The following is a 21,203-nucleotide window of genomic DNA, read 5'->3' on the forward strand; positions in this document are numbered from 1 at the left end:
TTTACTTGCATTAGAGAGAGTGTGTGTTTTTCTTTTAATTCTAGGGCTTGGTAGAGATGACTCTTACCACTCCACTTCAAGATGATTGTATTTATAACTCACCTCTCGAACTTATATCTGAATTAATTCAAGAAGTAAGTACTCACAAATATTTACTTTCATTTCTTTTGTCATTAAATATATTTAATTCATTATAATTATGCACACTTGTTTGCTTTTAAGAACTCCTGAGTGTGTCTGAAAGAGTGTTTCCAATTTTATTTCCTGGTTCTTATTTAAAAAACTTAATTGTAACATGTAATATTCTTCATTGTTTACAAAATCCTTTTGTGGAAAGTTTGTACAGTTCTTTCCTATGGATAACTTACATGTTCAAATTATTTATTTGAATTTTAAAGATGTTTCAAAAATATTAAATAAATTGTAAAAAATAATATATTATTGGTCTTATGAAACTTATTAATTAGTTTATCAGTCTATATATGAAAATTTCTTCTATAATTACAATTGTGCAACACATTCTCATAAAAATTATTTCATTGATCATTTTTTTCTGTATATCCTTTTAACATGTTTAGTTTATGGCTCAAATATTTAAGAGACTTGATAATGATATAGGATTACTGGTTCAATTTGGAATGCAAATTTGCAGCAAATTTGGCAGCTAGCTGCAACATAAAGAAAAAAATCTCTATGCATATTTTTTATTTAATACAATGTTAAGAAGTTATTTAAGTACAGTTGAGAGAGATAACGAAAATACTAAGTGTGACGTATTAAATGAGTAAAGGTATTGATACTGTTGGAAAAAAAATTATTGATACTAATTAAATTATGGGGCGACGAATGAAAATTAAGAATTTCATCAACATTTTTATTCTGAAAAACGGATATGTTTAATGTTTAAGAGAACGTTATATCGCGAAGAAATGCTTCATGGCAAATTCTGTTTTACCTCCATTAGTATTGACTGTTTTACCTACATTAGTATGAATTGTTTAAAATAAATTAGTATAGATTCTTTTACGTACATTAGTATGGGCTGCATTACCAACATTACTGTTTTACTTGCATTAGTATGGACTGTTTTAGCAAAATTAGTATGAATTATTTTACCTACATCAGTATGCATTGTTTTACCTACATTAGTATAGAATCTATACTATAGATTGTTCTACGTAGATAAGTATGGACAGTTTTACCAACATTAGTATAGACTCTTTTATTTACATTAGTTTGAATTGTTTTACCTACATTAGTATAGATTGTTTTTCGTACATTAATATGGACTGTTTTACCAACATTAGTATGGATTGTTCTACCTACATTAGGATTCTTTTATCTACATTAGTTTGAATTGTTTTACCAACATTAGTATAGATTGTTTTACGTACATTAGTATAGATTGTTTTACGTACATTAGTATATATTGTTTCACCTACATTTCGTATAGAGTTTTACCTACATTAGTAGAGACTGTTTTGCCTGCATTAGTAGGAACTGTTTTAACTATACTAGTATGTTTTATCTTCATTAGCTTCAATATAAGTATAGGAAAAAAAAACATGCAGCTTAAAATGCTGGAATATCTTTTTCGAAATATCAAAACGCCAACGAATTATTGCTGTATTAGACAGTAGGACAAATTATCACACCCTAATTTGTTTGCATTTTGGTATTTTGAAGAAAAAAGCATTATGCATTTAAAACTTCATGGTTTACTTTTTGTTTACCTGTACCTTTTTTTCCTCTATACTTTAAATTTTAAATTACCAAAATAGAGGTGAAACAGAATTTGTCATAAAAAGTCTTTCCCATAATTTAGCGTCCTCTTAACCTCTCTAAAGGCTTAAATCAAGAGTTATTTCATACATAAATTACATTCTTTTATTATAATATAGTTTGACAATAGTAGTAAAGAAATTAAAAGTTAATATTTTAAGAGTACATTCAGTATGTATGAAACACATCTAAACATATAAGAGTTAAGTAACATTCTCTGGATACTCTCTAAAGTGGATGTAAAAACAACAAAACCTGTTTTATTAACAGTTATAACTTGCCATTCAACGTCGCTCCATTACTTTGTTTAATCAAACACGTTCCGATGTTTTTAATTCCGACTCTCTCAATAATGCTTCGTAAGATTTTGATAGCATCATTATTTTTCCTGGTGCATCATCTAAATTGTATCCCCCAATGCAAATAATTTTTAATAAGGATCCTAAAAATATTGATTTAGGGCAGTGATTACGGGGCCACTATTTTATAGAGATACAGCCTATTTTGCATTGATTCACAAAACAGCAGTTATCATTGTGGGCTGGATAATTCCTTTAAATTTTAATCCGTTTTATTTAAAAATTAAAATTCGTGTATGTGAATTATGTAGTTACTGCTCAGCGGTAAAATTTGTTACTTATAGAGTTTTTGGTTAATTGTTTACCACTGACTTTTGTGACTTTTTTAATTCCATTTTGGTTGCAATTCTCTGCATTAAAAAAATGAATAAATAAACAAATTCTGAGTGAAAGCTGTTAAAAATTTTAAGTAAATCGATTAAAGTATTCAAATTAGTTGATTTTCAAATGTCTAACGTTAACTGTTTAGTTTTACATAATTTATTCAATTAGCTAATTTAAATTTTGTTCGAAGCATATAAAGTAACTTAACAGTTTACGAACTTTGTTTTCTTGATGATCTAAAAATATCACGTAGAAAAACAAAAAAACGCAGTTGTGTTCCCTCTTTAAATAGAAACCATAAATTTGGTGTTTTTATGTTTCCTTACAAAAGCTGTTAAAAGACGATTTGTTTCATTGGTTAATACAGTAGGGAACCGATTATCCGGAACGATCGTCACCATCGCTATTCCGAATAACTGATTTTTCCGGTTTTCTGAATCGCTACAAAAAGCCGTTTTTTTATTGTTAAAAGCAACTTAAAAAAAATATTTGGAAATAATCTTAAAAAGAAGAAAAAAAAAAATATTAAGTAATACACTAATGATTATTTCCAAAATGATGGTAAGGTAAACATCTTTCAAAAAAGAAAAATCCTAAAATTTTACGAGGAAAAAAAATTTTTTTTTTTTTTCTTAAATGGCAGGAAAATTTACCAAATTTCGTTCCGGTTTTTTGGTTTTCCGGTTTTCTGATTTCCGAATAACGGGTTCCGTATATATATTAAACGTAACAGTAAAAAAAAAAAAAAAAAGCATTTTCTTTCCGAATTACGGTTATAGTTTCTTTTCTCAGTGATTGCACTTTTTTACGTAACTTATTTTAATAACTGTTAAAATTTAGTTCAAATCATGCAAAATAATTTAAAAATTCACCTATTTTCCTTTCTCGCTAAACCTAATTCTCTTTTAACACTAGAAAGACTGAAATACCTATATTGCCCAAAAGCAGTCAAAACGACTGCATTGTGAAAGAATAACTAATGTATAAAGAAATTTGTTTAAAATTAATTTTTGACATTATTTTCAGTTATATAACAAGTTATTAGTAAATATCAACAATAAAAATAATTATAAAAGTCACAAAATTCAAAGAAATTGTGTTATTATATACATCATTGTTTTTCTAATTAAAATTAAAAAGCAGTCAAAATGACTTCCTTGGACAATCTAGTGTTAAAAAAAATGTTTTTTTTCCCTTAGGAAATCACATTTGTGTTCGTCTTAAATTAAAACAAACATTACACGTCTTTAATGTTTCATTATAAAAGCTGCTAAAATGCGATTTGTTTTAGTGGTTTATATATCAAATGTTTGAATTAAGCAGCAGAAAAAAAAAAGATTTTTTCTTTCCAATATCACGTTTTTTTTGTTGTTAATGATTGCCATTTTTTACCTAATTAATTTTATTAACTGTTGAAATTTAGCTCAAAACATGCAAACATAATTAAAAAATTTACGTAATTTATTTTCTCTGGAATCTTAAAATATTATTTAGAAAAACAGTTCTTCCCCCTGGAAAGCACATTTGTGTTTGCTTAAAATTAAAACAAACATTACCCGGCTTACAAACATTAAAAAAGCTGCCAAAAAGCGATTTGTTTCAGCGTTAATATACATTAAACGTTTCAATTAAGCAACTGAAAAAAAATGAAAGTTTTTTTTTTCTACTTCACGGTTACCGTTTCTTTTGTTCCTGATGGCACTTTTTTTTTACGAATGCCGTTGTTTGATACCTTTGTGTTGACAGACGACAACGGAAACCTTTTAAGAGGAAAGCCACCCCGCTTTGATAATTTTAAAGAAATATAAAGAAAAAGAAATATTGGCTTTCTTCCAATGCAGAGGTAAACGAACTGAACTGATGAGGAACGGAGGTGTGTCCCGATTTCTTGGCTGAATTCCAAGTAGATACCCCTTTGGCTACTGATTTCTCTTAATTATTTGCTCATCCAAACAAGATAACGGCTGTTTATTTTCCCCATTTAAATCTATGGAGTATATCTTTAATGACTGATTCGAAAAATGCTCACAATTCTCAGTTTATAATGTAGGTCATCGAGAAAAATTAGTCTAAGATATGAAATGAGTGGCTCATCTTATATTCCGAAGATAATCAAACGCATCCGTAATCGATTGGAAATTGTGTTAATGTTTGTATTATTTCGTCTTTTATTTAGAGCTAGATGATTACCCGTACGAGGTGATAAAAATCATTAAATCAGAAATGCTTCAAAACAACACTCAAAACTTCTGAGACGAAAATCGGCACGATTAATATAAAGCTATAATAATTCCAATTTTGTATATTTATCGTTATTTGTTGCNTTAGAGCTAGATGATTACCCGTACGAGGTGATAAAAATCATTAAATCAGAAATGCTGCAAAACAACACTCAAAACTTCCGAAACGAAAATCGGCACGATTAATATAAAGCTATAATAATTCCAATTTTGTATATTTATCGTTATTTGTTGCCCTCCCTGAGGACTTAGGCTATTAGAATAAACACAACACAATTTTAGTGGCTAATTTTATTAAAGTAAACTGTTCTCAGTATCATTTATTTGGCACGCTGCGTAATTGTTGCTCTAGGCCAACTCATGATATTTAAAATTAATCACAGTCAAGAAATTTTCTCTGGTATTTATCCCTTTTGAGGGGCTGTTAAAGACCTATTTTTCACAGAATTTATATTATAACTGTTTCAATTATCATAATTCCTATTACCAATATTAATTGAAGATCACTGGCGTCAATAACGTTTACGGTTTCCCTAAATGAATTAATAATATTTGTCCATTAAATTTGCTTTTTTTAAGTACATAGCTTTCTGTTTTATTATTTCAATTGGTATACGAATTTTTGATTAAAAACTTTTTTTTAATAAACTTCCCCCTTCCTTTTGTTACCAAATGTCGCACTTTATTGTAACTCCTACCCCCTGTTACATGTAACACTATATTGCATACGCTTCTAGTTTAGACATTATAAATCGATGTCGCACTTCATTATACTCCACCCATACTTGTCCCTAATTTCATTTTATTTTATAACCGTAGTTGAAGAGATGACCCAATTCTGGGTTTACGACTACTTATGTTTAACTCCGTAGTCTTGTAATTGTGAACTCAATCCAGAAGACAAGGAAACTTCTGGATTAATTATTAGGGGAAATTTTCTTTCACGGCAGACATTCTGATGGAACTAACCCGCATTTGCGTTACACGGAGACACTCTAACACATGAACCGTCTACCACTGAGGATATTTTACGCCAGCACTGCGGTTGGTGCGAACCGCGTGCGGAATTCGTATCGACTAGCCCTCGCTGGGACTCAAACCCGGTACATCTCATTGGAAGGCGAGAGCTCTACCCCCTGAGCCACCACGATTGCCTTGTTACTAATTGTCACAACTTCACGGATCTCCTTGTTTATATTTTAGGTGATTTTGATTTCATAATTTCAATTTAATTGTATTTAAACATGCCTTTGAAACAAAATACAGTTATATGAGTGCGGCTTTAGGTGACGGATCTCAGTTTTAAGTTTATCCCAGACCTCAGTTAACCTCTCGTCCATATAAGGTCGCACAAACCCGAGAGAAAAACACCGCAGCAAATAAAAAGGATATAATTTAATGTTCCTTGGGCTGCCCTTTGACTCCAAGTCCGGTATGGGTCCGCTGCCTATAGATTGGGGACCGCTGATTTAAAGTATATTCATTTTAAACATTGCCCAGAATCCTTTTACACTTTCTAATTTCGATGCAAATTTAAAAATTTATCCTTCGATATTTTATCTAACTAATTAAAATAAAATTTTTTTTTTATTTTGATGTATAACCGGCATTCAACAGCCGGCCCATTTTCGGGTTCACGACTATCAATGCTCATCTCCGTAGCGTTGTAATTTTAAACCCAACCCAGAAGACAACGGAACTGTTCGAACAAGCACAAGAATAAACTAGCTTTCCGAGAGCATTTTTTGAAGGGACAAACCCGCATTTGTGTTACATGGGGCGAAATCTACAAAAACCCCTCACGGTTAGCCCGGCGGCAAATGGATTCTTACCCATGATCCGTCTACTACTGGAAATTTTTTACGGCGGTGTGAGCAGAATTCATTAAGTATCAGCCATTGCTGGAATTCGAATCTAGGTCACCTGATATGTAGGCAAGTGCCTTATCTCCTGAGCCTAAACTTTTATAAAGTAAAAATAGAATTGATAATTTTTAGATGAAGGTTTTAGTTTTATTGCATTCCTTGTTAATTTTTATTTCCTTAAAGTATGTCCGCTGATTTTTAAAACCCTTCTTCGTTTATCTTTTCTTCTTTAGTATTTCACAAAAAAAATAGTAATTAAATGAAGCATTATTCCAAACCACAAGTTGCTTTGATCATTCATTTTATCCCAGTTCTTAAACCGATCTGAAAATTCTAGTTTTTACGGATTCCGGACGAAAGGGAAAATCGAAATGTAGTCGTAATCGTGACACCCGTGAGAACATGGGAAATGTAAAAAAAAAGAAGAAGAAAAAAGGTGGGAGGGGGGGGGGAAACATCTGCCGGCGTGCTGTCAGTATTAGAAATTCTTCATCTACATTTATGGAATCAATATATCTCATCTCTGACTGTTAGCATTCACATTCTTCTTGTATGATGTACGCCGCAAGTTTCAATGAATTTTTCATTCCTTCCTTGGCTGAAACCTGATTAGTAAATTATAGACGTTGAGAAACGATTGGTCACGTGGGAATTACATAACAGTTAGAAAATTTCGTATTGAATCGGATTTAATGTTGTGTATATTATGGATAGTTATTATGAAACTTTTGTGTAATTTTTTATTGAATTTATTTTAAAATTTAATTCTACTTAAAGCAGACGGTAAGCGGTCTTTCTCTGTAATGAATCACTGGCAATACATGTTAATGTTCGCGTTCATATGTTTTTAAGACGAGTTTAGTTCTGGAAGAGAGAATCTTGGGTCAAATAGTTCTTTATTGCATTTTATGAATTAAAAAAAAAAAAGAAGAAAAACCGCAAAACCTACTCATGGTTTTCCCGGTAGTAACAAGTTTTTTTTAATATTATAACCGTCGTTGAACAGCCGACCAAATTTTTGGGTTTACGACTACTAATGCAACTCCGTAGCCTTGTAATTTTGAACCCAATCCAGAAGACGAGGGAATTCCTGGATCAAGTATTGGGAGAAACAATTTTGATTTCGTGGAGGACTTTATGATGGTGGAACTAACTCGCATTTGCGTTACATGGAGAGGAAGACCACAAGATCCTCAGACTGTTAGCCTGACGGCAAGGGGACTCTAACCCATGATTTGTCTACCACTGAGGATATTTCACGTCAGCACAGTTGTCGGTGCAAGCCATATGCGGAATTCGTATCGACCAGCCGGGATCGAACCCCCGGTTCACCTCATTGAAAGGCGAACGCTCTATCCCCTGAGCAATCGCGGGCACACCAATTTTTTTTATTTTTTTTATATATATAACCGTCGTTAAACAGCCGACCCAATTGTTTTGGGTTTATTTGAAGTAATTACAACTAAGCAAATCAGCATAGCTTAATTTGGATAAAGACAATTAAAAAAAAGTCAAAAATCGGTACGCACTTTAACATTTCTATTTCCCCCCCCCCCAAAAAAAANCCCCCCCCCAAAAAAAAGAAGCACGTTGCACGAATCATTTTAAAGAAGATAGCAAAAAAAAATAAAATAATTGCCGTACTTTTTGTTAACACATTTGTTTTTAACTGTACTAATGTAGTAATTGGTTGAAACTATTAAGATAACTACCGTTCAAATAAAAAGTCATACTCCAATTGAGCAGGGAACGATCGCGTATGCATTTTTTTAGTACTACTGTACCATGCGTAGCTCTTTCACCAAGGCTACTATAGTCTTTGTAAATAGTATAGGCTTTTCAGGGTTACGCCATTTCCCCACTTTTCCCCTCTCCGTTACCATAGTATCCACAAATTTCGCTTTTTTCCCCACGCCAGTACGTTATTATAATAATATACAATTATGAGTTATCGATACTCCTTAACTGCTGTGTGAATAAAAAGAGTAGCATCGCTGCCTGGTACTACATCGTTATCAAAGCGACGAAGGTAGAAAATGGGATCCTCAGAGGCCAATTTTAATTATAAGAGGTTTTATTACCTGCCTATTTCCTCCATTTGCATATTTGCATCGTTATAAGAGACAAAAAGAAGAGATTTACAATTTATTCTGCAATCTGCTAATCTTAGAAGCATGTATAAGAGTTGAAATGACAAAAAAATTTGATCGAGAATAAAGATAATAAATGTACGACATGAGAAAGAAGATTCAATCGAAACCAACTCGCCAATAATGGAAAAAATGATATTTGTGACTGAAAACAAATGTAAAAACATAACATGCTAGTGTATAAAAATGGGAAAGCGTAACTTATAAGAAAATGACAAATGAATAAAATATGATAAGTAAGTGAAAGTTAGGATAAAAATTTGTATCATAAAAGAGATTAAACTTCAAATCACATCGGTTGAATTTTGATCAACTGATGTGAAAATTCAATCGAAACCATCAAAAAATTTGATCGAGAATAAAGATAATAAAGGAACGACATGACAAAGAGAATTCAATCGAAACCAACTTGCCAATAATGGCAAAAATGATGTGTAAAAATGAAATAACGAATAAAATATGATAAGCAAGTGAAAGTTAGGATAAAAATTTGTATCGTAAAAAAGATTAAACTTCAAATCACATCGGTTGAATTTTGAGCAACCGATGTGAAAATTAAATCGAAACCAACAAAAAATTTGATCGAGAATAAAGATAATAAAGGTACGACATGAGAAAGAAGAATTAATCGAAACCAACTCGCCAATAGTGGAAAAAATGATATTTTTGGCTGAAAACAAATGTAATAACATAACATGCTAGTGTATAAAAATGGGAAAGCGTAACTCATAAGAAAATGACAAATGAATAAAATATGATAAGTAAGTGAAAGTTAGGATAAAAATTTGTATCATAAAAAAGATTAAACTTCAAATCACATCGGTTGAATTTTGATCAACTGATGTGAAAATTCAATCTAAACCATCAAAAAATTTGATCGAGAATAAAGGTACGACATGACAAAGAGAATTCAATCGAAACCAACTTGCCAATAACGGCAAAAATGATTTGTAAAAATGAAATAACGAATAAAATATGATAAGCAAGTGAAAGTTAGGATAAAAATTTGTATCGTAAAAAAGATTAAACTTCAAATCACATCGGTTGAATTTTGATCAACCGATGTGAAAATTAAATCGAAACCAACAAAAAATTTGATCGAGAATAAAGATAATAAAGGTACGACATGAGAAAGAAGAATTAATCGAAACCAACTCGCCAATAGTGGAAAAAATGATATTTTTGGCTGAAAACAAATGTAATAACATAACATGCTAGTGTATAAAAATGGGAAAGCGTAACTCATAAGAAAATGACAAATGAATAAAATATGATAAGNTATTTAGCCTATACTGCTGAACGCAGAATATTCATTTCGGACGAATAATGGAAGAATCGTCTGCCGAAGACAAAACTTAATTCGTTTACATTCATCTTTCTTGTTTTCTGCCCTGGGAAGAGTTTATTCGATTAACAAAACAATCATGAAGATAAGCAAATTTGTGAAGGGTCCGATTAAAAGAAAAATCATTTTGTGAAGGGTCCGTTTTTAAGTTAAAATATTTTGTGAAGGGTCCGTTTTTATGATAACGATATTTTGTGAAGGGTCCGTTAACGGACCCAAATTTCTTCTAAACAGATCCCTGTGAACAATCCTTGCAATTAAAATCCAGACAAATGGACTGTTCTTCTAAAGCTTTTTCACTAGCAACATCTGAATAAAAAATTCTAGCTCTTTTTCATATAAGTTATTGAAATCCTAATAAATAAATATATAAAATAAGTATAAAGATATCGAAAAAAGTAAAATAAAATTGTGCTCGTGGACTGTTTTACCTCATTCTCTACAACCTGAGTGTACCTATCGCAAATACACTTGATTCATTGATTCGCTTTCTCCTTCTGCATATTTTTCTTTCTTTATTCCCTCGCTATATCACTAATCATTCACATGAAGCGGTTGGAGCAGGCGACTACAGGAAAATACTATAAGGTTGTCAAGTTACCATAGCCATAATTTTTTAGGCGAGGAGGAAAAATTTTTTTTAGTTATTTTAGAAACTTTTTGTAGCATTTTTTTTATTTCTTTATTTTTAGGATATTTTTAAATATTTAAGTGGATTTTCCTGCCAACTTTATATTTTCAGTACACAATTTTATTATAAAATAACAATACACTCATAACTACTGCTACGATATGGTAATTCGTCTTTTTCATTTATATGTGAGAATTTTGGAAAAACTTCTCAAGTGATGAAACTTTGAAAAGCAGTTCTCAGGTAGCAGAAAACAACCACTTTTACGTCAAAAATACGTTTATTGTACCATAAAAGTTTACTAAGCGTTCGTAAAATTTACGTAAAACTGAAACGTCGAATTATAGTAAAAAATGCTTACCCAAAAAACGCAACATTTTCTTAAAGAAATTAGTTTCCTTTAAGAATATTTTACCAACCGCTTTTTACTATGTAAGAATGAGTACGTTATTTTTACATATTTTTTATGTCAACGGTACGTCAAAATATTTTACCAACCGCTTTTTAATATGTAAGAATGAGTACGTAAAATTTAAGTAAAACTGAACAAGTAAAATTTAAAACGCTAAATTTTTGAAAACGAGTAAAATTTGCGTAAAACTGAAACGTCGAATTATAGTAAAAAATGCTTACCCAAAAAACGCAACATTTTCTTAAACAAATTAGTTTCCTTTAAGAATATTTTACCAATCGCTTTTTACTATGTAAGAATGAGTACGTTATCTTTACATATTTGTTACGTCAATGGTACGTCAAAATGTGTGTGAGTTGAAACGTGAAATTATAGAAGAAAGTGGTATTCCAAAAAAACAGAAAATTTGCATAAATAAATTCGAACCGAAATTTGAATGGGAAATTTGCTTTATTAATAATGCGCAAAATGTTCATACTTTGTACCCGGCATGACTGCCTGGCTGGACATCTATTTTCTATTGCTGTCCTCCCGCACCCCTTTTGTTATTTCTGTGGGGATTACGTCATCATGGATGGTCATCACATTTCACACTGCAGAGCATAGCACTTCGTGAGAGTTCCTTGGTCGAGCGTTAATGGGAGGCTCGAGGCCGAATGAGACAATGAAATTTTTTTTGTCCATGTCCTTCTTCTCCTTTATGTCAAGTTCTCTGCCATTGGAAATAAAATAAATAAAATAAAAAAATAACACTCAGAGTACACAGAATCATTTTTACTAAACCAAAATAAATAATTTTTCGTTAATATTAAGTAAAATATACCAAAAGCTTTTTTATACAATATATCAATGGTGGTATCATTCCGTCAATACTACGTAAAATTTACGTATAAAGCGTATTGTCTTCACCAATTTCCCAAAAATGTACCTTTAAATTACGTATAAAGCGTATTGTCTTCACCAATTTCCCAAAAATGTACGTTTAATTTACGTACAAAGCGTATTGTTTTCAACAATTTCCCAAAAGTGTACGTTTAATTTACGTATAAAGCGTATTGTCTTCATCAATTTCCCAAAAATGTACGTTTAATTTACCTATAAAGCGTATTGTCTTCACCAATTTCCCGAAAATGTACGTTTAATTTACGTATGAAGCGTATTGTCTTCATTAATTTCCCGAAAATGTACGTTTAATTTACATATTCATCCATCATTGGTGGAGAATGAGTTTACCATTGACTAAAAAGTCACGTTATGAAAAAAAAAATTTTGTTCCAACATTTTTATTTGAAATAAACCTAATCCTTTTTTCTTTTTTGTATTTTTAGCTTGCATACTAATAACGAAAAGAAGGACAACATTTTAATTCATTTCTTCCAGAAACTAATATTCAGTGATTTATTAATGGGTCTTTATTTGCTAACTTAGTTTCGTTTTTTTTAAAATTTTTTTTAGAACTCATCATGGCTTCCTAAATCTCTAAATGAGGAAATAATCTCTGTGATAAGCCCACTTTTGGAATTGACTCAACCAACCCCAGAAATCTGTGACTTTCTGACTAAGGTAAGCAAATTTTATGTAACAAACTGATGTGCCAAAATTTCCTGTTAATATTTCTATCGTTTTATGATCCTCAAAATTCGTTGATATTTTAGGTTTTTAAATTTTTCCCCCATTTTATCTGAAGCAGCTTACTCTCAGTTCATAGTCAGTTCAGGTCTTGCATTTGTGAGATTTTAAAAATAAATTTTAGTTACATTACATTTTTAATTTTCGAACGAAGTGTGACTATAATAATTGAATTAATTGGCAATAGTCCCGCAGTGGACTGATCGTTAAGACATGGTTCCCAGCAGATCACCGAAGTCAAGCATCACTGGCTACGGTCAGTGTGCGGGTGGGTGACCACTTGGATCAGTTTGAGTAGGGACAGAGGGTGTGCGGTATTGGTCCTCGTTAAACTGTGCTACCGTAAAGTGCTCGACTTCGCGCGCAGGTCGTCGGGCTACCGAAGCGGGGGTGCCATCCCCTCCGCAGAGGATCAAAATTGTGATGGCATGTCTTCGGATCATCCTCCGGGATGTTTCCCAGACCGTCGCCAATAGCCCATTGTGCAGCTCTAGTGCGACGTAAATTAACAACAACAACAACAAATAATTGGCTATAGTAAAGTTGTTATCCGTTACTTGATAAACAATTACAGCACAACATGCTGCCTCCCCGGCCGAGCGGTATCTCCGACCAAACGCTGTGCAAAGCGTGGAGGTAGCGGGTTCGAATCCCGCCGTAACCCTTCGTGATATCCTTCTCTGAATTGTTCTGTCTGTCTTTCTATTTGACTTATCTTAACTTATCTTTCTATTTGATTTATGTGACGAAGGCTTATAAGCCTAAATTGAGCACACAAGTATGTACAAATGTATGTAATTTCAATACTAACAAAACAAAATAACAAATAAAGCAAACCTGATTTTGAACCTTATTTATAAAAGTAAGCTGTGAGCACGATAGGTGGCCATCGAGTTGCATTTGAAACTTGGCATTGGTTTTAGTTTAATATATGTTCTTCTCAAGTTGATTATCTACTGGTATATACGGGTTGCATGAACCCGAATTAACCTAGTGATCTTTAATTCTTTTTCCGTCAGACCTTTCCATTTTTATCATTCAACAGATTGCCTTGAAATTGGTGGTGATTTTAGAGCAATGTTGTTACACAGTTTAGAAGAAAGTAGAGATGACTTCAGTTTTAACCACTAGGTGGCGTTGTAAACTATTTCATCAAATAGCTGTAAATCGTTTTTTTTTTTTTTTTTTTTTTCCTCCCTAAACTCTAACACCAGTTTTATAACCATCTTATACAAAACTGTGGTTGTTCAGGCCATAGAGCGTTCGCCTCCCAATGAGGTGAACCGGGTTCGAATCCCAGCAATGGCTGATTGATACGAATTCCGCATCCCGCTTACACCGACCACAGTGCTGCCGAGAAATATCCTCAGTGGTAGACGGATCATGGGTTAGCGTCCCTTTGTCTTCATGTTAACCGTGGGTGGTTTTCGTAGTTTTCTTCTCCATGTAACGCAAATGCATGTCAGTTCCATCAAAAAATCCGCTACGAAGGCAAATTTCTCCCAATACCTAATCTAGGAGTTACCTTGTCTTCTGGATTGGGTTCAAAATTACAAGGCTACGGAGTTGAACATTAGTAGACGTAAGCCCAAAAATTGGGTTGGCTGTTCAACACTGCTTATAAAATAAAATTAAAGATACTGTTTTACAAAGCCGTGGTGGCCCAGGGTATAGAGCGTTTACCTTCCAATGAGGTGAACCAGGTTCGAATCCCAGCGATGGTTTCGAACCGGACCCGACACCGTCAAGCTAACTGTGCGAGGTGTTCGTGGATTTCCTCCCTATGTAACGCAAATGCGGGTTAGTTCCATCAAAAAATCCTCCATGAAGGCAAATTTCTCCCAATACTTTATCCAGGATTTTCCTTGTCTTCTGGATTGGGTTCAAAATTACAAAACTGCAGAGTTGAACATTAGTAGTCTTATACTCAAAATTGGGTCTGCAGTTCAACGACGGTTAGAAAATAAAATGCTATTATACAACGTAAGTATTTTCTTTCGAAACCTATTAGACTCTTAATAATTCCATGGGAAGTATACTTGTATATTAATTTTTAAACGTCGATGAGAAACTATTTTTTCATTTGTATTTTCACTTACGACTACCTGCTGATAACGTCAAAAAATTAAAAAAATACCGACGAAGGCTTTTTTTTTACATAAATGTGGGTAACCGTAAAAATTTACGTGGGGACAAGAAACTAGGATGAAATTGGGGAGCTATTTTTAATTAAGTTATTTTGGGGAACTAAAATTAGGTAAAATTTTGAAAACCCAATATATTTTCACCTAAAAAATTTTCTTAAAATCAAATTAATTTTAGGTAATAAGTTGAATGAATTTATTTTCATAAAGCTATCCCCAAAATATTTTTACCCTTCTAGAATAAAAATGGTCCTATAAACTGTTAAAATAAAATTTTATCCCGTGGAATATGTTCCAGTCTAATTACTTATTCAATTAAAATATTTTTTAACTTACCAACTTTTTTGTTACCTCAATCCAATCTAAAAATTCATTTCAAAGAATTTTTTTATTTGAGCGTAATTTCTTCTCTTCAGAGAAATGTTCTTATTTATTTCATTCCGAGAAATTTAGAGAAGTTTAGTTGTAGGCAGGGTGAAACTTTTCCCAAAAGCAACAGAAAAAGAAACAGGAAAAAAGATTATTGAATAGAAGTCTGATTAACGAAGCTAAACAATTCGTGGAAAAGCAACGATCTCCTATTTCGGCAATATTTGCTCTGCACTAACAGCATTTCTGCGGTCTCGTATATCGATCGCCTGTCGTTGTTGGCATAACTTTAGACTCTTTACTCCTAATTACTTCATGGTTGGATCTCTTTTAAGTGGGGGAACATGCCTTCGCACTTTCAATACAAGCAGGGAGTCTTGACATAATAGCTTGTGACATTTGCATTTCGGTTCTCCGAAGAAATATCCAATTGAAAGGGGGGTGCGTTCGTATTAAAGGTATTTTATTGGATAAGTGTTTTATTTTGTTGCCTTCCAATATATTTTTGCTTTAATAGATTAAAGTTATTTATTTCAACTGAATGTCAGAGAAAACAAATGTCTTTTTTTAAATGTTAATTTCATTACGTTGAGCCTTTTAAATGTTAATTTCATTACGTTAAGCCTTGCCGTTACCGCACACATTCAACTATCATTCTCAGAAATGCATCTTTTTTTTTCAATTGTTAATGACTGCCATATAAAATTGAGCTCCAGTCGTATGCTTGGAAGTGAAAATTATCCCATTTTGTAACAGTTTTTCCATGAAAACTCGACTGCTGTAACCGTTATTTCCCATTACGACATTTTTTTTCTTTCCAAAAAAATAAAATAAATTGATACATTATCTGGAATGTTTCACCTGAACTGAATAATTAAAAATAAATTCATTAGTACACTTTGTACTGCAGGTGTTCCTTTATTTTATTAAATAAAATGTGCAGGACCAGCTTGTTTACTGGCAACGAAAATTGTCGTGACCTTTATTCCAAATTCGATGATTTTCAAACATTTTTGAGCAAACTAATTTTTAAAACATTGCAAGCGGGTCACGTAAAAATACTTTTTTGAAATTTCTACAATCCATACAAAAGTTTGTTGTTGTTGTTTCTAATACGATTTGCCACACGGGCAAGCCTGCTTTGGTGAAACAGAGCAAATTTAAGGCAGAGTGTGCGTTTCTTGTTTCTCAGTGGCGCCATCTATGGCCAAGAATTCAACTTCTGCCACACCATACGTCGCACCCGTTTATAGGGCGGACCCATTCATTCATACATCCACTCAGTCATCCACAGATCGTAATTTTAGCCTGAATCAGATAACGATCGATCTCCAATCCAGTACCCCCAGAGGTTTTGATTTGTTATGGGAACATGGAAGACTTTTGCGACTCGACAGATTTAACGTGCATCAGTCACTTTACTACACAGGGAGTCTTTTCGCTGGCTGGGTTCGAACCCACTAACTCTCGGTCATGGGCCCAGCGCCCTACCGACCAGGCTATCCCACTTCTTATACAAAAGTTAGAAAAGTGGTAGCAAAACTACTTCGTTTCCACTTTGTTTTTCAAAGAAATTATCTCTTCGTGAGTGCCACAAACATAAATGATTCAGTATATATGTAATCAGTGCTACAATCGCTCGTAGTAATTATTTTTAAAATTGAAGTCGTAGCTATAGAGATAAGATTTCATAAGAGCTGGAGGAAACTTACCTACCACTTTTTTTAACATTTTAATCTCTAACAGCTGTAATACATTTTTTGGAAAAGTTACCCCCATGCAATGTGTTAAGATGCAGTTTCTCCAAAGAATCTGATAGTGAGTAATAAGGAATTAGTTTTTTAAGAACAGTGGCAATTGACCATTAAAAGAGATTTTTGTTCGAAAAGGATGTGAGGACGACTATAGCTGTTACTTTCGGCAACGTGTTAAAAACATGGAATAATTTGAAGTGCTGTAGACTTTTTTTGCTTATTAAAACGACAGAGGCAAGTTTTGTAAGTGTAAAGTATATGCCAACATGAAAGTTAATTAAAAAACGAGTGCTTTTTAGAAATCTTGTTGAGGAATGTGCTCAAATTTTCTGTAAATGAGATTCACTTAACAAGGGGGCATGATATGACAATTCTCAATTACTTATAAATATTAGATTTTATAATCTTTTTTAAAAATATTGTTAGCAAACATCATTAATTTTTATAGTCTATATAAATTTATAATCATAATAATTCCTTGTATCAAAACTTACAAAATGATTTAGAACGAAAAAGTATTCTGGATGCAAACGATAAAAAAAAATCTATAAGAATAGAATAAAAAAAGCCCATAGGAATAGTCTATAAGAATAACTTCATTTAGTAAAAAATCTAAATCTGAAAATTAAATAAAGGATGTTTAACTACATATTTTTAAATAAAATAATTAAGATAAAAAAAATTACATTCACACGATTCAAATATAACCAAAGAAATCTTTCTTTAAACTGCGAAAAAGATCAGAAAAGTTTTCCTGTAATGTATTATAAAATTATTCCTATAAAATATATTAAAATTGAGTTAGTTGTTGATTACAACTGTAACTTAAGATTAAATCACACAACTCCATTACAATCAATACTAACTGAAAAATTTTAGAAATAATACTAGTCAGGGGTTTGTTTAGAAGAAATTTGGGTCCGTTAACGGACTCTTCATAAAATATCTTTTCATAAAAACGGACCTTCAAAAAATATTTTAACTTAAAAACGGATCCTTCAAAAAATAATTTACCTTTTAATCGGACCCTTCGCAAATTTGTTTATCTTAATTATTGTTTTGTTAATCGAATAAACCCTTCCCAGGATGGGGGGGGAGATGTANGGGGGGGGGGGAGAAAGACAGATGTAAAAGAACTAAATTTTGTTTTTTGTAGACGCTTCTTCCTTTATTCGTCCGAAATGAACATTCTGCGTTCAGCAATATAGGCTAAATACCAAATATTTGTATGTTGCATCTAATTTAGTAGCAGCTGTTTATTTTTAAATTATAATTTTACAGTGTTGCTCATAATCTTGTATGTTATTTACAATTTAAAAATTCCTTGAAAAAGTTTTATTGCAATAACAGGACCCTATTTGCACAAATTTACAAAAGCAGGACCCTGGTTGAACGAATGTGACTTAACGTTTATTTTATATTCACAAATTACGAGTAATTTTTTCACAATTTTACAAAAACGGACCTTTCACAAAATGTCTGGACAGACACCTGCTAGTACTTTCACCGTTATAAGTTTTTTAGTACAATTAGACCTCATGTAAAACGCCTATAGGTCATCGGCTTGTAGACCAATTAAAAATAAAGTTTGCTTATTGTATCAATAATAGCTAATACAAAAGTTGAACTTGCAGTATGTTAAATCTTTAAGGCTACAGTGGACGTTCAAAAAAAATTTTTTTAGTTTTTATGCTACACTAAAACTTTTTATATAACTTATGTATTCTATCAAGATATGCCCTTGCAAAAATTTTTATAAAAAATATTTGGACCATTTTTGAGAAATTTAAAATTTTTTAAAAAAAATTTCATGAATTTTAAAATGCTCCCAGCGGCTTAAATTAAAATTTTTATTTATTTTTTTTTAATATTCTTTTTTTAGAGATAAATGTTAAAAGCTTTATGCATTATATAGGAATTTTTCTAAATTTATTTTAAATTTATGACCAAAAAACAAATTTTATGTAGATTTTTGTTTCAAAATAAAGGTCGTTAGGTACATGAAACCCTATAACTCTTTTATTACTTGTTATAAAACAGAAACAAATGCATAAACTTAATCTAATATACATATAAATAACTAGAAAAAAATTTCATATCAATAGGATGAAAACAAAGTCGACTGGAACATTTTGAATACGTGAAACATAACAAAATTTCAATTTTGAGAAAAACAGCTTTTTGTGTAAGAAAAGGGGCGTGGCTTCATAATGTGAAAACGAAACTACCCTATAACTTCTCAAAAAATGACGAAATTAAAAAAAAAAAAATTCAGTTGAAAAAGCAATGAAACAAGTGTCTAAATATGTCCAAAAAAAACCCGAAATTTTTATCAATTTTTGGCAATATAAAGGTCCACTGTAGCCTTAAATAGCTGTGTTTTACTTAAGAATTTTTTATTTATTTCCAGTATTGTAGAGAAAATCCTAGATCTCGTATTGTGTTAGAAATGTTTACTCCTATTATACAAAGGATAATGAAGCATAATATGGTAAGGAAAAATATTTTTAAATATCTTTAATTTATTACTCAATCGAATATAGATATTGTAAAGTTATTTGAATTCTAAATTGATAAGAGTGTATTCAATTAATATTAAATTGGTACTTAAACTAGATGTAAAATAGAAAAATATCCAAATCAGGAATGAACAGTTAATTATCTCTTTCTTCTAGGATTTTGGAAAGTACCCCAAAAGTAGACTTTTTGTGCAAGAATATATACAAGCCTTAAGTTATCAAAATGATGGGAAAAAAGTCCTGGAAAAATACATTAGCAGGTAAGTTAAATGAGATTTTCTATTTCTCTCTGTCAGGCAAACTTCTATATCTTTGGTTTATATAAATCAACACTGGGCAATATCTAACTGATAATTATCTAGTCGGTGAGCCTTTTATTCCGGACACAGCTCTAAATTCGTGTTTTAGAAAATGGGCAAATCTCAAAATTCGTGTTTTAGAAAGTGGACACAACTCAAAATTTGTGTTTTAGGAAGTGAACACAGCTTAAAATGCGTGTTTAGACAAATGAACACAGCTCAATATTCGTCTTTTAGAAAATGGACACAACTCAAAATTTGTGTTTTAGGAAGTGAACACAGCTTAAATTGCATATTGAAGAAAATGGACGTGGTTCAAAATACGTGTTTAAAAAAATGAACGAGTGAGTGAACAAAATGAGTTATTTTTTTAAAAATTTGGACACAGTTCAAAAGGCGTGTTTTCAGTGTTCAAGCAAAATCTAATAACTATATAAATTTTAGTTTAAAACTAAACTAAGTAAATTTTTCTGGTTCAGGGTGGTTGTGTATATTACAGATGTAACTTTTCCAGTGATATCTTCACTTCTCAAAACGGTAAAGCGGGAAGTAATGAGTTTTAAATACATACCTTTTTTGAAATTCGATTTCTCAGTAATTATTAGATTTCATTTCATTCGAAATGTGTATTAGACCATCATAAATTAGATTCTTTGAAATTATCTAAAAATTTGTATACCTTGGAGTTCAAAATTTTATTAGACTATAATTAAATATAATAATAAATAATTATAAAAATTTTTTTTGCGTGAAATTATTTTTGAGTAAATAATTTTCGTAATTGTGTGCAAATATTTTTGTTTCCATTCACTTAAAATGTTTTCGAAATACGCAAAAAGTAAAATTCACATTATGGGGTTCAAACTTCAAACGTCCCGCAGTGGACTGATCGTTAAGACACGGTTACCAGCAGATCCCCGAAGTCAAGCATCACTGGCTACGGTCAGTGTGCGTGTGGGTGACCACTTGGATCAGTCTGCGTAGGGACCGAGGGTGTGCGGTATTGGTCCTCGTGAACTGTCCTACCGTAAAGTGCTCGACTTCGCGTGCAGGTCGTCGGGCTACGGAAGCGTGGGGGGGGATCCCCTCTGCAGAGGATCAAAATTGTGATGGCATGTCTTCGGATCATCCTCGCCAATAGCCCATTGTGCAGCTCTAGTGCGACGTAAATGAACTACAACAACAAACTTCAGACCGCTTTCCTAACCAAACTATTGGAACTATATTTCCCTGATTGTGGCTATCCTCCATATTTTGGGGGTGAGAAATACAATTACGTCGAAAAAAAGGTATGCTTATTCAGAGAAAGTACGTTTTTGTGTATAATTGCGTAACTTAAAATATCGACTTCACAAATTAACTAGTATATGTGAACTCCATC

The 21,203-nt window shown here is 32.0% G+C and overlaps 1 protein-coding gene across 1 annotated transcript in view; it reads left to right on the top strand.

The window, feature by feature from the left end:
• Positions 1-21,203, top strand: part of LOC107438776 (C-Maf-inducing protein) — a 135,804-nt gene that overhangs the window by 96,663 nt on the left and 17,938 nt on the right. Inside the window, exons 5-8 of the mRNA XM_043047724.2 lie at positions 45-134; positions 12,564-12,671; positions 19,415-19,495; positions 19,680-19,783. Coding sequence (XP_042903658.1) covers positions 45-134; positions 12,564-12,671; positions 19,415-19,495; positions 19,680-19,783 — 383 coding nt within the window. The remainder of the gene's footprint in view (positions 1-44; positions 135-12,563; positions 12,672-19,414; positions 19,496-19,679; positions 19,784-21,203) is intronic.

This window comes from Parasteatoda tepidariorum, chromosome 4 (genome assembly GCF_043381705.1).
Source record: "Parasteatoda tepidariorum isolate YZ-2023 chromosome 4, CAS_Ptep_4.0, whole genome shotgun sequence".
In the NCBI taxonomy this organism is placed as follows: domain Eukaryota; kingdom Metazoa; phylum Arthropoda; class Arachnida; order Araneae; family Theridiidae; genus Parasteatoda; species Parasteatoda tepidariorum.